Source organism: Phocoena sinus, chromosome 8, assembly GCF_008692025.1.
Source record: "Phocoena sinus isolate mPhoSin1 chromosome 8, mPhoSin1.pri, whole genome shotgun sequence".
NCBI lineage: Eukaryota > Metazoa > Chordata > Mammalia > Artiodactyla > Phocoenidae > Phocoena > Phocoena sinus.
This window is the reverse complement of record NC_045770.1, coordinates 29898445-29914926: the sequence shown is the minus strand read 5'-3', so window position 1 is coordinate 29914926 and position 16482 is coordinate 29898445. Positions and strand designations below refer to the sequence as shown.

The window sequence follows — 16482 nt, the reverse complement described above, 5'->3', positions numbered from 1 at the left end:
CCAGGGACTGAACCGGTGTCCAGTGCATTGCAAGACGGATTCTTAACCATTGGACCACCAGCAAAGTCTCCAGCCAAACCTGAATTCTAACCTTCTAATTCCAAAGAATATTACACATGTCTCCCAATGATATGCCTTGCTTTTTATATATTTTAAGCCACATGTTAGCTATTTTATATACACTGTAGTTGGTTGTAACTGTTTTTTCTCATACCTGAGTGATGGCCATCTGCTTCCAGGTTTTATGCTTTATTTTCACTCATTGACTGTGTTGTAGTTGTGAACATGTTTGTTTTTTAGTTATTCACTTAATACATATTTATTGAGTACTTGCTATATATATATGTGTATATATACACACACAAACATACCCAATATATACTTTTTTTTTTTTTTTTGTGGTACGTGGGCCCCTCTCACTGTTGTGGCCTCTCCCGTTGCGGAGCACACGCTCTGTTCACGTAGGCTCAGCGGCCATGGCTCACAGGCCCAGCCGCTCCACGGCATGTGGGATCCTCCTGGACCGGGGCACGGACCCATGTCCCCTGCATCGGCAGGCGGACTCTCAACTACTGCGCCACCAGGGAAGCCCCCAATATATACTTTTATAAAATAAATTATTATTTTGTATTATTCAAGACACTGGATTTTTCCAACAGAGGGGTGGTTTTCTTGCAGGCAAGGAGATCACTTGCTGGTAGTATTTACAGGAGGATCTTTTTTTGTTGAGCATATCTTTTGCATATATTGTATTGTAATATCCTTATATTTATCTGTAGGTTTATAAGCATGCACAGATACGAATAAAGTATTATTTACAATATGGGAAAAGCTAAATAAAGTTTGAATTAGAACTTGGTAGGAAAGATGGTGCTTGAGCAGATGGTTTTGTTAGTAAACTGGTTGCTGGTTTTTTTTTTTATGGAAATGATATAAGCTTATTTTAGAAAGTTTGCAAAATACACCTAAGAAAAAATAATGAAATAAAAATAACCTGTAATCTCAAAAATAAATCACTGATAAAAATTTTGATATCTATTTCTAATTTCTTTTGCAGATGTATATCCATATCTGTTTATATAAACATATTTGTTTAAATAAACAATATGAGCTATGCTATACACTTTGATTTGACTGTTATTCATGATAGACTTTTGAACATTTATTTCAGTTTTCCCTCCATTATAAAAAGCCTTGCAGGACTTCCCTGCTGGTCCAGTGGTTAAGGCTCCATGCTCCCAATGTAGGGGGCCCGGGTTTGATCCCTGGGCAGGGAACTAGATCCCACATGCATGCCGCAACTAAGAGTTCACATGCCGCAACTAAGAGTCCTCATGCCACAACCAAAGACCCCGCATGATGCAACGAAGATCTTGCACGCTACGCTGAAGATCCCATGTGCCACAGCGAAGATCCCATGTGCTGTGACTAAGACCTGGCACAGCCAAATAAATAAATAAACATTTTAAAAACCTTGCAATGAATATCCTTATTTCTTCTCTAGGAGTACATTTTTGATCCCCTGCATAAATTTCTAGAAGTGAAGTTTCTTGATTTAGGGGCATACAGAATATTCAGGAGAATATAACATACTGACAAATTGAAGATTACTAATCCAAAAGGTTGATCTGGTTAGTAATGACTAATCTAAACCTCACTATCATATTTCAGCTAGTTAAATCTGTTTTTTTTAATGAGATGTACACACTGATTAATCCTTAGCACTATCTCTAAAAGTGTTAGCACTCTCTCTGTACTCTCATCCCCAACTTAGAAGAGTTGTCATATGTAGATGATAAAAGTAGATTATTAGATGACAGAATACAGATTTTGTGAACCAAAATTTAAGGACTATGCTTTTCCAAAAACACAAATTTAGAAAAAGCAAGATAACATCTGTTATTCTTTTCAGGCTGATCAGTTGATGTTTGCTTTGCATTTCGTTCGAGGCATGCATCCTGAACTTTTTCAAGAAAATGTAAGTGGAAGGAAAGGAGAAAATTATTTAAAAAGTTGCAAAGAAATCTGGTAATGGGTGGACTTATGGTTAGATTAGAAGTTACTTAAGGCTAGAAATTACATGTCAATCTATTTTTTACTTAGAAGTTTAGTGTAAGATGCTGATTTACAGTTGTACTCTCGTTTGGGTGAGCCCAGTATTCTGAAGCAATGGTAAGGCAGGGAAAGAACTCTAACTTACCATGCTACCTAGATTTTTCTGAACATAAGTCCACTTTTCCAGGGCACCAGTAGTGTCAGCCTTCTTATTTCCCTCGTCTAAGCAGTGGAACTGATAAATATAAAAAAGTTAAACAATATGGGTATGCCACTACATTATTTATTACCTCCACTGACTTGCTCAGAGTCAGCAGATGAAGCAAGAGGGTGGGCAGTTCTTAGAAGCCTTCTTTGAGCCTGCAGGTTTATGTTAATATTTTAATGTATAATTTATCTTTTTTTGTCTGTGACTTCATTTCTGGTCTACCATATAACCCCCTCTCAAACCTGAAAATAATTTCCTTCAAGATAGAACTAAGTAATCCATCTCTGACCTGCTTCTAATATTAAAAAAATTATTTGTAAGTGATTTTTCTCATTATTATGCCATTATCATTAAAGTGAGCATTCAGTAGCCAGGGTGGCAGCGAATAGTATATATGGACAGTGCACTTTGACCTAGTAACCTTTAACTCTCTATGGTCAGATTGTAACTATGCTCTGGGTTCCCCTCATTTGAATAGTTAAAAGAATGCATACCATTCCATGTGACTGTTCTCTCTTTTTCTCTAACTCCACATGCTCTGGCTGACTTGTATAGTTTCTTCCAAATTTAACTTGACTCTTTTTATTTAAACTATTTACTTTGATGCCTTTCCCTCCTCCTGTATGTTTTTCACCATGCTCAATATGTTCTGCTGTATAAGACTTAATTTTCCCTAGTTTTCCCTCCTGGAGTATAAATAAATTATCATGGGGAAAGGAGAACAGTTTTATTTGACTTGCATAAAGTAATAGTGATAATTTGTATTTTATTTATTTGTGACTGTATAACTTCAGTAGGAAGAATGAGTGGTCAGGGTGGGTGGAGGCAGGAAGTATGTTGCTTTGGTAATTTTTCCATATGGCTCTCAAATTTTAATATGTCCTGGCTTTATTTGCTGGCCAATGTGTAACAAATAATATGGTAGTGCCCATAATTATCTGAATGGGTAACCCAGAGTGAAGACATAGATTTTCTAAGAGCTCTAGATTCTGTAACACTTGATCAATTTTGATTCCATGGGTTAATTTTTTTAAAAAAAGGAGTAATGGCAGTCTTCTCCCAATATGTTGGAAAAGATAAGTTAGTGGTAGTACTTTTCTCTATTTTTCCCAATATACACAATTTTTAAACTTTTGGTGCACCTTACTGCTTATCTATTAGCGAGGAGTAGTATATAATAGGAAAAATTAAAGGTAGTGACAAATGCAAATTGAATAAGACATTTAAATTTTTAGATGTTGAGACTCACATGTATAATGTAGTTCTATTTTTTTTTTTTTTTTTTTTTTTGCGGTACACGGGCCTCTCACTGTTGTGGCCTCTCCCGTTGCGGAGCACAGGCTCCGGACGTGCAGGCTCAGCGGCCATGGCTCACGGGCCCAGCCGCCGGCATGTGGGATCTTCCCGGACCGGGGCACGAACCCGTGTCCCCTGCATCGGCAGGCGGACTCTCAACCACTGCGCCACCAGGGAAGCCCTGTAGTTCTATTTTTGTCTTAAAATTATTCTAGTAGATTTTGTTTTAATGTTTTATGTTGGTATGGTACATGAACTCATTCTTATGTTAATGTTGTAGAGTGGGAAGGTATGAAAGGAGTTTTATTTTTTTCCATGTTTTTAGAAAGCTAAATTGTAAGCTGTCTTATGGGGAAATTTAAAAAGATTTGTTAAATGGTTAGAATATCTTTTGTGTGTTTCTCATATTTTTATTTAATAGGAATGGGATACATTTACAGGTGTGGTTGTTGGAGACATGTTGCGGAAAGCTGTAAGTTAGAATAACAAAATTATTATTTCACTCTTAGTGAAAATAACTCTGGCTTTGTTTTCATGAAATATAATTTGCTTGAGAGAAGTTTTAAATTACTGTTGAAATTATATTTTAATTAGAGGACTATATCATTGCCTCTATTGCCGTAATAGAAAATGGACCTATATGTGTTTTTTTGTCCTTGAGGACATGTATTCTTCTGAGAATATTAATTAAATATAAGAAATTAATATGGTTTCTTTTTTTCAGTGTATATATATTTGGTTCCAAGAAAACTTTTGTAATTTGAAGAAGATCAAATCTCGTAACATAACTAGGAAAATTTTCTTATATAAGTAAAGTTAAAAATTACTTCATTTTATTTTTGACAACTTTATTCAAATTTAGCTTTTTCTCTAGTAATTTTCTATTTAAACATGTAATGGATAATATTATTCTTCAAAGCAACCTATCCAAACTGTAATGCGAAACCTAGATTATGACTGACATGCAAAATATAATTAAAAATAGTATAATTCTATGGAAGTTTCTTATTACATTTGAGTTTTTCTGAAGTTTTACAAAAGATTAAGCCCTATGAAAATGAATGTAACATTTGTCTAAATGTTTACTAGTACCTGATGTTATGTAGAATTTTACCATATTGACTTGTAAAATAGATAAAAATTAAAGAATACATAGAATGAGTTTTTTTCAAAATAGTGTTCATAAAATTAGCTGGTCAATTTTTAATTTTTTTAAAGTCTGAGTTTTACCAGATATACTAAGGAAAATAATTGCTCTTATTAAAAAGGACTCTCAACAAAGAATACGTGATCAACTTCCGTCTTGGATTGACCAGGAAAGAAGCTGGGCAGTGGCAACATTAAAGGTATTCCTCTTCTACTATGAGAGATTTATTTTTTTTAGTATTTGAGTTATTTCTGTTTATATTTTTATGTGCTACTTATTCATACTCAGTGTTGATATTTTTGTGAAATGATGTAGAATCCCTGGGTAAAAGAATATCCAAGAATTATTCTGATTAGTCCCTTAAACAATTTTAATAGAATGCATAAAATCAATAATTATGAAAAATAGTGAGAATTTGAAGAGATTTCTGGATTATTGGGCAGGACCTCTGAACTATTTCATGAACTCCTAATGGCAAACTTAATAATAATCAACATGATACAGTTAAAATTGTTTGAAAAATTGATCTACTGAGAGGTTACACTTGGGAAAAAATCTTAACTGTGTTAACCTAAAAATTATAATGATGGGGCTTCCCTGGTGGCGCAGTGGTTGAGAGTCTGCCTGCCGATGCAGGGGACACGAGTTCGTGCCCAGGTCTGGGAAGATCCCACATGCCGCGGAGCAGCTGGGCCCGTGAGCCATGGCCGCTGAGCCTGCGTGTCCGGAGCCTGTGCTCCGCAATGGGAGAGGCCACAACAGTGAGAGGCCCGCATACCGCCAAAAAAAAAAAAAAAAAAAATTATAATGATGCTTTTTTTCACATACTAATTTCTTGTTAAGTAAAGAAATGCAAAACATTTAGGAAAGGGGGGCTTTCCTATTCAGAGAAAGTTTATAATATACATTAGTGTTTTATTATCATTTTAGTTTATAAAACATTTTCAAATGAATTATCTTATTCAATTATCACACAAACCTTAAGAAGGAGGTATTATTAACTTTCTTTTTACAGATGAGAAATAAGAATCAGTGCAGGGAGTTGCAAAATGCGTGAACCTATTTTCTTTTCAATTTCATACATATTTTTGAGGAACTGTTATGTGCCAAGCATCATGTTAAATACTTCAGATGCATTATCTTATTTTATTATCACAATGACCTATTGAAGAGGTCATAATTATGCCTGTTTTTGAGAAGAGCAAACTGAGGTGTAGACAGGTTAAATAATTTATCCAATATCAAATAGCTGGGAAGTTTTGGAACTATGATTTTAATTAAGGCATTCTGACACCACATTCCTACGTGCCTTTGATATGTAGGTTTTCCAAATATAGTGTCTTTTTCCTCTTTCTCTCCTTCCTTCTTTCCCCTCCCCACAGTTTCTTCCCCTGGTATGACTTGGGCAGTGAGGATGGGGTCATGGGGAAGAAAAAGCCTAACTCCCAACAGTTCTGTCTGTGTTCTTAACTCAGGCTAAAGTGTTGTTTTTGTGGGGAATGAAAGACAAATATACTTCTCTCAAAATCTGTAACATATGTTTCCATTCTTCCTTTCCTTTCTCTGCTTTTCTTCACAACTATTCTAATGGTACAGTAGCACATGGTTTAAAACGGTTAGGAGTAGCCAGCAGTTATTGATGACTTACTATGTTCAAGGTATGCAGAATTTTGAAAATGGATCATCTCATTAGATATTTTCAACATTGTGAGGGGAGCTACTGTTATTGTCCTCATTTAACAGATAAAGAAACTAAGGCCCAGAGTGATATAGTCACTTACTTATGGTCACTGAGAAAGTATACGAGTCAAGATTTGAAACTGGGTCATATTTTTGCACTCTAACATGGAACTCCATTCTGGCAATGGTTAAAATTTGCACATGGTTTTAATGAAAGTATTCTTTTCCCCCACAAGGTGGAGATAGGTACAAATGTTTTTACATAGAGAAAAGATTTGTTAATTTGCAGTATTGATTTAGTACTACTTTGGAAATATTTGCTTTTGTTTAATTCTGGATTAGATAAGTCTGCCATACTGTTTCTGATCTAGAAAGTGATTAGATAAGCCAACCACGAATAGGAAAACAAATGGTAAATATCAATAATTGGTTTCCAACTTACTTTTTTTAGTGTGTGTGTTATTTAGTATGGTTGTATGTGTGTGTATTTATATTTGCTTGTAGCTCAGTATATATGGTTATTTTTATTTTTTAGATTGCTCTCCCCAGTCTTTATCAGACCCTCTGTTTTGAAAGATGTAGCTTTGTGGCATACTTATTATCATAATTCAACATGTGAGCAAGAGTTTCCATCTATTCTTGCAAGAAAGTTTCCTTATTTCAGCAGGTAAATTGTCTAAACACGTAAATGTATTTAATGTTTCTGTTGTCACTCAGAAGCCATTTAAATAAAAGCTTTGCCTTTAGGGTGTCACATAACCTTAATGGGCATATGTGGGAAAGGGCTTTCTGCTTTTGCCACCTTGTCCAGACAATGAAATCATTGGCAACGTTTCTGGGTAGTGTGTCTCCCACTGTAGCTTTTCTTACTTCCTCTGCCTCTGACCCAAGGGAGATTTCTCAATAGAGAACACGTCTTACCAAAAGAAGTTAAAGTATAGATTGTACAGGCTCTTCACTCTTTTCCCAGGGTTCTCTCTAAGGAAAAGACCTTATGGTGAGGAACAGGGAACTTTTTTTTTCCATTTTGTGTCGAAATATAATGATGAAACCTACTGGTGGGTTCCACTCAGTCTTTTGGCTAGACCAAAGTCTTAGGTTGTAGAGGGCACAGGAGTTGATGCTCCAGGAAATGACCCTTCCATTTATATCTCTTAACTAGGCTGCTGGCTGTGCTTCTGCCCCTTGTTGAATTCTATTTCACCAAGTGTGTTTAAAAAACAATTAAAAAAAAAAAAAAAAAAACTGAGAAAAACTTCATTTGAAAACTTAAACATCTAGTAACAGATAGGTATGATTCAGCATAAAATTGGTAGTTTGAAAATTTTGGTTAAGAGTTTTATGCTTCTGCACGGCTGTCACCAAGAATGCTTTACCTACATACCCTTATTTTCACTGGCCATTGGGCCCTTTATTAGTTCCTGAAGACATAGCTAATGCTATGACCCTTACATGCTGATGTTTACTTTTGATGGTAGATCTGATGAATTTTAGTAATATTTTGGCTATTAAAGACGTGTCTTTTTATATACCTATTGTGACAGTTTTAGGCATAGTAAATATTGTGGTAAACATTTGTTTAATTTAACATTAACTATTGTTTAATTACAGCTGTTATTAGGAACTTTATTATTTAAAAATACTTTGCACTTTATTTAAGGTTCTTGTGGTACAGGCTCTCAGACCAGGACAGATTGCAAAGTGCCATGACTCTATTTGCATGTAAAACTCTGGGTAAGTACACTTCTTTTCTAGAACTAGACCAGTGACCTGAAGTTTGTTTTTAATTTACATTTTATTCTATGCTGACCTTAGTTTAGAAAGATTATACATTTTTTCCCCTTTATCGTACTTATGTACAATCTCTACCTGTTTTTTTTTTGTTTTTATTTTGGCCACTTCACGGGGCATGTGGGATCTTAGTTCCCCTATCAGGGATCAAACCCGCACCCCCTGCACTGGAAGCACGGAGTCTTAAACCACTGGACCGCCAGGGAAGTCCCTTGAAGTAACCTTTTACTAGCATTTTTTGAGAAAATAGAAGCAATAAGACAGAAAAATGTTTATTTCCCACTAACAGTTCTACCAGCTACCTACAACGGTACTCATACTCATTCTGCTTTCCCTTCTGTTACTCTGAATGAATGTCCTTGCTCCAATTTAAAGGCCAGCCATTTTGCTCTTCCTTTTTCATTTCTGCCATTATCCCTTTTTCCTGCATCATCAATTTCACCTTCTTTACTGGATCCTTTCTGTTAGTATACAAACATATTTTAGTATCACCTGTCTTAAAAATGCTGCCCATGACCCTCTATCCCCTTTCTATCATCCCATTTCTTTATTTTCTTCTACAACAAAACATCCTGAAAGTGTGTCCATAGTCAAAGACCACAGTAATCCATTTCCTCAACTCTTATTCTAACCTTCAACTCATTCTATTTGTACTTCCTCCCTAAAGTTCCACAAGATTGCTCTTGTTAAGGTTTAATGAGGTCTTCTTCCATATATCTATTTCCATAGTGACTTCTGTGCTTTTATCTTACTTGATCTCTCAACAGAGTTGTCCATTTGTTCCTTCTTTAAACACTTTCCCACTTTCTTCTCTTGATTATTATGTTTCCTCTTTCATTTCTCAATCCTTTTAGGATTTTCCTTTTCTCTTTCCTTTATTGGTTGCTTCTCTGTATGTTGGAGTATCTTCCTTCCTTCTTAAATGTTGGGAATATTCTTCCTTCCACTGCAGTCCTTGCCCTGGGTTCCCTTCTTTCATTATTATACATTCTTTCATGACCTCATTCAGTTCCTGACTTTAAATATCATTTGTAAATTACTGACTTTTATATCTCTTATTTCTAACACCAACCTCTCTGTGGAATTCTAGGATCATATATACAGATGCTCATTTGATGTTTTCTTATGAATGTCAGATGACCAATACAGAACTTTTGATTTGTCTGTATTAGGATCCACTCAGTTGCTCAAAACAAAAAACCCAGAAGTGATCCTTTCTCTCTTTTCGTTACTTCATATACCCAATCTACCAGCTAGTCCTTTTGGCTCCAACTCTAAAACTTACTCTGAATTCATTTACTTGGTGTCATTATTACCAACCTAATGCAAACCACCATCATCTCTCACCTCATTTACTGCCATAGCTTTGGCTCTATCTTCATAATGTGGAGAATCTAATTACTTCTCATACTTCCACTACCATCTACCACTTTTTTCAAGCCACCATTATATCAGGCTTTCTTTCTTTCCCACTTCCAGTTTATTCTCAGCATAGCAGCTAGAGTGTCTCTTGAAATATAAGTTAGATCATATCACTTCTCCGTTCTAACTCTCTGATGGCACCTCATCTTTCTCAGAGTCCCTCCAGTGTGTTACAGGGTCTTACCTCTTCTGGTCCTCTTCTTCCCCTCAGATCTCATCTCCTACCACTGTCACCCTTGCTCAATCTTTAACAACCACAGTAGGCTTTTTCCTGTTTTTTCTAGTGCTGCAAGTTTGTTTCTGCAGTCTCAAGGCCTTTGCACTTGCTGTTCCTTCTTCCAGCAGATTTCCACCCCCAGTTATCACCCTTGCTTCTCTGCTCAATTGTCATCTTTTAAGTTAATACTTTCTCTGAGCACTGTCTATATAATAATGTACTCTTTCCTCAGCTCTTCATATCCTCCTTTGCCTTGTTTATTTTAACTATTATCACCATCTGACATATTGTTATTTACCTGTTTATTAATTTCCTTTTCCCCAACTAGAATATTAGCCACATGAGGGCACAAGCTTTGTTTTGTTCATGGTTGTGCCCCAGTGCCTTAAACAGCTTCTGGCACATGGGCACTGTAAGTGTGTGTTAAATCAGAGACCGCTTTCCTCATCGGTCTCCCTGCCTCAGTTTGCGCTTCCTCTTCAGTCCATTCTCTCCAGAAGGCTGTGTGAGCTTTTAAAAACTTAAACCAAATCATCTCTCTTTTTTGCTTAAAATTTCCAAAATCTTTTCAAAAAACACTTAGAATGAATTCCAGATTTATATATGATTGATGCTTGAACAGCATGGTTTTGAACTGTGCAGGTCCACTTTTATGCAGATTTTTTTCTAATAGTAAATACTACAGTACTACATGATCCGCAGGTGGTTGAATCTGAATATGTGGGACTCCGGGTATGGAGGAACCGTGGATACAGAGGAACTACGGATACAGAAGGTCAACTCTAAGCTATGTTCAGATTTTTGCCTGTGGACAGTCAGTGTCCATAACCCCCCTGCATTATCTACAGGTCAACTGTATAAGCTTACAAAGCCCCACACAGTCTGGCGCCAACCTTCTTCTCTAACCTCATCTTGTTTCCTTCTTGCCTGCCACTGTGCCTTCGTGGGGAAAACAACCTTAGGGCTTTTGCACTGTTTGTTCTCTGTTTTTGTTTGTTTTTTCTTTTTTATTAATTGTTGGCTCCTCTGTATCATTCAGATGTTAACGTTGCATTTTCAGAGAGGCCTTTCCGGGCCATTTAATCAGTACCAACACATCTACTTGCTTTAATTCTTTACCCATTTCTTAACACTAACTGATATATTTCTTGCTCATTTATATATATTTTTTGTCTGTTCCTATAACTCAAATGCAAGTTTAAGTAAAATGAGGCAATTTCAGAGAAGTTCTTAGGAGGCTGTTCTTTTCTCACCCATGTAGTCTTTAAAAATATGCTCTTTGTGCCACATTGCACATGACCTTTCTTATTGAATTTGTCTGGAATACTTCTGTATTGTATTATTTCATCTCTAGGTTAAATGACATTTAAGGTTTAATGGCATAAGTGAAAACCTCATGATATGCACATATTCAAATGCTTTGGAAGTTTAATATACTTCTAAAATTATACTCTACCTATTTCTAAGCAAAAGCCATATATACTGGTATATGGCCTGATGACTTTGTATTTGGTCAAGTGGTTTTATTAATACAGTTTTATATAAAATTGGAGGTTTTTACTGTATGAATAAGTTTTAAAAGTTCATATTGCTGGAAAATGACAAGCACTTATCTTTTTAATCAAATTTTAGAGATTTGATTTCAAATATAATTTCTCAAACATTATTCATATGGAAAGACTTTTATTAAGTTTTAGCAATCCTTTTTATAATCTATAAACTTTAAAATAGTAACTTATAAAGATGCATTTATGAAAGTAGTTTTGGTTTGAAGATTTAAGTTAGCAGAACATGCCTCAAAACTTTCAGGCATGCTGCTTTAATATAATCCTACAAACCAAGCCTTGTGTACTAACACAGTCTACTGCATTACTTTTTCAAAATAGCAGTTTTGAATCTACTGCATTACTTTTTCAAAATAGCAGTTACCAGATGCAGATATTCTGACTTCTGTAATTCTGATTTAATAATTATTCTGAGCACAATATTATGCTGTGTGTATTGAGGTACTCATGTTCACAGAAGATGGTGCAATAGCTGCAAGAACCAGTAACTTCTCAAAGGTTCTTCATCAAAAAGTCTTTTTGAGCCTTGAAACTTTCCTAGTTTTACATTCCTCTACTTCTCTTATCCATGCTAACATCCCATCCCATGATCTTTGCTTCCATAGCTCAATCTGTCCTGTGACATCTGTGTCTGAGAGAAAAGGAAGGACATAAGGAAATGTGTATTCATTTTCTATTGCTCCTGTAACAAATTGTCACAAATTAGCAGCTTAGAACAATACCCATTTATTATCTCATAGTTCTGTAGGTCAGAAGTCTGGTAGGCCCTCCTGGTTTCTCTGATCCAAGTTGCCCAAGGCTAAATAAATACAGGTGTTGGTCATTTGGACTCTTATTAGGAGGTTCTGGGAAGAATCCATTTCCAAACTCACTCAGCTGAATTTGCACCATGCAGTTGGACAATCGAGGTTCTTTCTGTCATTTTGAGTTCTTAGAAGTCTGTCTCAGTTTTTAGAAGCCTTTTCATTCTTTGATTGTATTTGTGGCCCCCTTCCTCCTCCTTTATAGCCACCAATGGCAGATTGATTTCTTCTCATGCTTCACATCTCTGACTGCCCCCTCTGCCTCATCTCTCCTGTTCTCTCTTCAGGCTGCATCTCTTTGACTTTAAGCTGGAGAAGTTTTTCTGCTTTCCAAGGCTCAAGTGATTAAATTGGCACACTTGGATAATATGGGATAATCTTATTTTAGGATCCACGACCTTAGTTACATCTACAAAGTCCTTTCACAGAAGTACCTAGGTTAGTGTTTGATTGAACAACCAAGGGGTAGGAATCTTGAAAGTGGTATCTTTAGAATTTTACTCTACCACAAAATGTTGGACATTTTTTGTTTGTTTCCAGGCTTGAGTATTATTGCATTTCTAAAGAGTATTTTCCCATTTAATTGGTTGATGTGTGTTAGATTAGATAGTGGTTGTCGATTTTCCTTCTTTTTATTGATATTTGTGTTACATTTTAAGAGTTGTCTTTTCTCTCTGATAAAGGAAAAGTAATTTTCTTATCAGTCTCTTTGTTAGGGAGGATGAGATGAATGAGGAAGAATGAATCAACTATACTTGCTAACTATAATAGTTTGATAGTATTTGCTGCTTTCTTTACTCAGATACCTAAAAAGTACAGGAGCAATATTCTTTCCTTTTTATGGGCTTCCCCGGTGGTGCAGTGGTTGAGAGTCTGCCTGCCGATGCAGGGGACACGGGTTCATGCCCCGGTCCGGGAAGATCCCACATGCCGCGGAGTGGCTGGGCCCGTGAGCCATGGCCGCTGAGCCTGCGCGTCCGGAGCCTGTGCTCCACAACTGGAGAGGCCACAGCAGTGAGAGGCCCACGTACCGCAAAAAAAACAAAACAAAACAAACAGAAAAACAAATATTCTTTCCTTTTTAAACTGCAAATTATTTCTTTTTTATTATCTCAACATTTTGTCTGAGTAAAATAAAATACAATAAAAGTTAGAGTTATTTCGTTGACTTATTTTTAGTTCTTTTTTTCTTTTGAGAGAATTTATGTATTTTAACCGTCAAGGTCAGAATATAAGATCCCAGTGATTTACAAGTAGTTTTACGCTTTGATAATTCACAATGGAATGAATATTTTTGGCTCTTTAACTTTATTGAATAGCTTTGAATGATTGACACTGACAGTTCAAATGCTGTCATGAGTCAAAATTAGTTGGGTTTTAAAACCAGTGATTATATATAGACTAAGTTTACTTAAAGTGCAATGTGGATTTTATAGGAGTTTTGTGGGTGGAATGGCTAACATGCAATTCCCAGTAACATGAGTGTCACCTGTGTTATCTTAAACAGTAAAATGTTTTTCGTGAGTTTTTTCTCTAAATCCAAAATGTTCCAATACTTTGAAATATTGTATAAATTGGATTAATGAATATATATTTATCTTCTGTGGGATTTTTTTTAACATCTTTATTGGAGTATAATTGCTTTACAATGGTGTGTTAGTTTCTGCTTTACAACAAAATGAATCAGTTATATATATACATATGTCCCCATATCTCTTCCCTCTTGCGTCTCCCTCCCTCCCACCCTCCCTATCCCACCCCTCCAGGTGGTCACAAAGCACCGAGCTGATCTCCCTGTGCTATGCGACTGCTTCCCACTAGCTATCTACCTTACGTTTGGTAGTGTATATATGTCCATGCCTCTCTCTCGCTTTGTCACAGCTTACCCTTCCCCCTCCCCATATCCTCAAGTCCGTTCTCTATTAGGTCTGTGTCTTTATTCCGGTCTTACCCCTAGGTTCTTCATGACATTCTTTTTTCTTAAATTCCATATATATGTGTTAGCATACGGTATTTGTCTCTCTCTTTCTGACTTACTTCACTCTGTATGACAGACTCTAGGTCTATCCACCTCATTACAAATAGCTCAATTTCGTTTCTTTTTATGCTTGAGTAATATTCCATTGTATATATGTGCCACATCTTCTTTATCCATTCATCCAATGATGGACACTTAGGTTGTTTCCATCTCTGGGCTATTGTAAATAGCGCTGCAATGAACATTTTGGTACATGACTCTTTTTGAATTATGGTTTTCTCAGGGTATATGCCCAGTAGTGGGATTGCTGGGGCCTATGGTAGTTGTATTGGTAGTTTTTTAAGGAACCCCCATACTGTTCTCCACAGTGGCTGTATCAGTTTACCTTTCCCACCAACAGTGCAAGAGGGTTCCCTTTTCTCCACACCCTCTCCAGCATTTATTGTTTCTAGATTTTTTGATGATGGCCATTCTGACTGGTGTGAGACGATATCTCATTGTAGTTTTGATTTGCATTTCTCTAATGATTAATGATGTTGTGCATTCTTTCATGTGTTTGTTGGCAGTCTGTATATCTTCTTTGGAGAAATGTCTATTAGGTATTCTGCCCATTTTTCGATTGGGTTGTTTGTTTTTTTGTTATTAAGCTGCATGAGCTGCTTATAAATTTTGGGGATTAATCCTTTGTCAGTTGCTTCATTTGCAAATATTTTCTCCCATTCTGAGGGTTGTCTTTTGGTCTTGTTTATGGTTTCCTTTGCTGTGCAAAAGCTTTGATGTTTCATTAGGTCCCATTTGTTTACTTTTGTTTTTATTTCCATTTCTCTAGGAGGTGGGTCAAAAAGGATCTTGCTGTGATTTATGTCATAGAGTGTTCTGCTTATCTTTTGCTCTAAGAGTTTTATAGATTTTAACGTTAGAAATAATAATTGAATTTATGCTTGGTTCTGTATACAAAATGGTGAGCAAAACAGATAAAATTCCTCATGGAGTTTAAAGTGTCTATTTGTTAAATTAAGAAATGATATGGTAATCATTTTAACTTTTAAAAGATAATTTCTGTATTGGCATGTATTTTCCAAATAAACCATATGTTTCAGTCAGTATACGCCTACCTTGTTTTATTGCACTTTGCGGTTACTGTAGTTTTTACAAATTGAAGGTTGTGGCAGTCCAGTGTCAAGCAAGTCTTTTGGCACCATTTTTCAAACAGCATTTGTTCAACTCGTGTTTGTGTTGCATTTTGGTAATTCTCACCATATTTCCAACTTCTTCATTATTATTATATTTGTTATGGTGATCTGTGATCAGTGATCTTTGATGTTACTCTTGTAATTGTTTTTGAGGTGCCAAATAATGCCTACATGAAACATTGAACTTAAGTGATAAACATTATGTGTGTCTGACTGCTCTACCACCCAGCTGTTCCCCCCATCTCTCTTCCTCTCCTCAGGCCTCCCTATTCCCTGAGACACAACAAATTGAAATTAGGTCAGTTAATAACACTAAAATGTCCTCAAGGTAAAGGAGGAGTCATGTGTCTTTCTCATTAAGCTTAGTGAGGAAAGCATGTCCAAAGCTGAGATAGTCTGAAAGCTAGGCTTTTTGCTCTAAACTGTTAGCCAAGATATAAATGCAAAGGAAAAGTTCTTGAAGGAAATTAAAAGTGCTACTCCAGTGACACATGACTGATAAGAAAGTGAGACATTCTTATTGTTGATATGGAGAAATTTTTGGAGGTCTGGATAGAAGATCAACCCAGATACAACATTTCCTTAAGCTAAAACCTAATCCAGAGAGACGCCCTAACTCTCTTCAATTCTGCGAAGGCTGAGAGAGGTCAGAACGCTGCAGAAGAAAAGTTTGAAGCTAGCAGAGATTGGTTCATGAGCTTTAAGGAAAGAAGCTGTCTTCATAACATAAATGTGCAAAGTAAAGCAGCAAGTGCTGATGTAAAAGCTGCAGTAAGTTATTCAGAAGATCTAGCTAAGATAATAAGTGAAGGTAGCTACACTAAACAATAGATTTTCAATGTAGACGAGACAGCCTTCTATTAGAAGAGGATGCCATCTAGGACTTTCATAGCTACAGAGGAGAAGTCAATACCTGGCATCAGAGCTTCAAAGGGCAGGCTAACTCTCTTGTTAGGGGCTAATGCAGCTGGTACCTTTAAGTTGAAGCCAATGCTCATTTACCGTTTTACAAATCCTCAGGCCCTTAAGAATTATGCTAAAAATCTACTCTGCCTGTGCTCTATAAATGGAACAACAAAGCTTGGATGACAGCACGTCTGTTTAGAACATGGTACACTAGATTAAGC

General features: G+C 36.2%; 1 protein-coding gene across 1 annotated transcript in view; it reads left to right on the top strand.

Annotated features, from left to right (window-relative positions):
* The window catches only part of DYNC2H1 (dynein cytoplasmic 2 heavy chain 1), a 376258-nt gene that overhangs the window by 204421 nt on the left and 155355 nt on the right, over positions 1-16482 (top strand). The window contains 8 exon segments of the mRNA XM_032639512.1: positions 1913-1978; positions 3981-4031; positions 4828-4905; positions 6922-6960; positions 6962-7025; positions 7028-7053; positions 8047-8073; positions 8075-8120. Of these exon segments, the coding sequence (XP_032495403.1) occupies positions 1913-1978; positions 3981-4031; positions 4828-4905; positions 6922-6960; positions 6962-7025; positions 7028-7053; positions 8047-8073; positions 8075-8120 (397 nt within the window).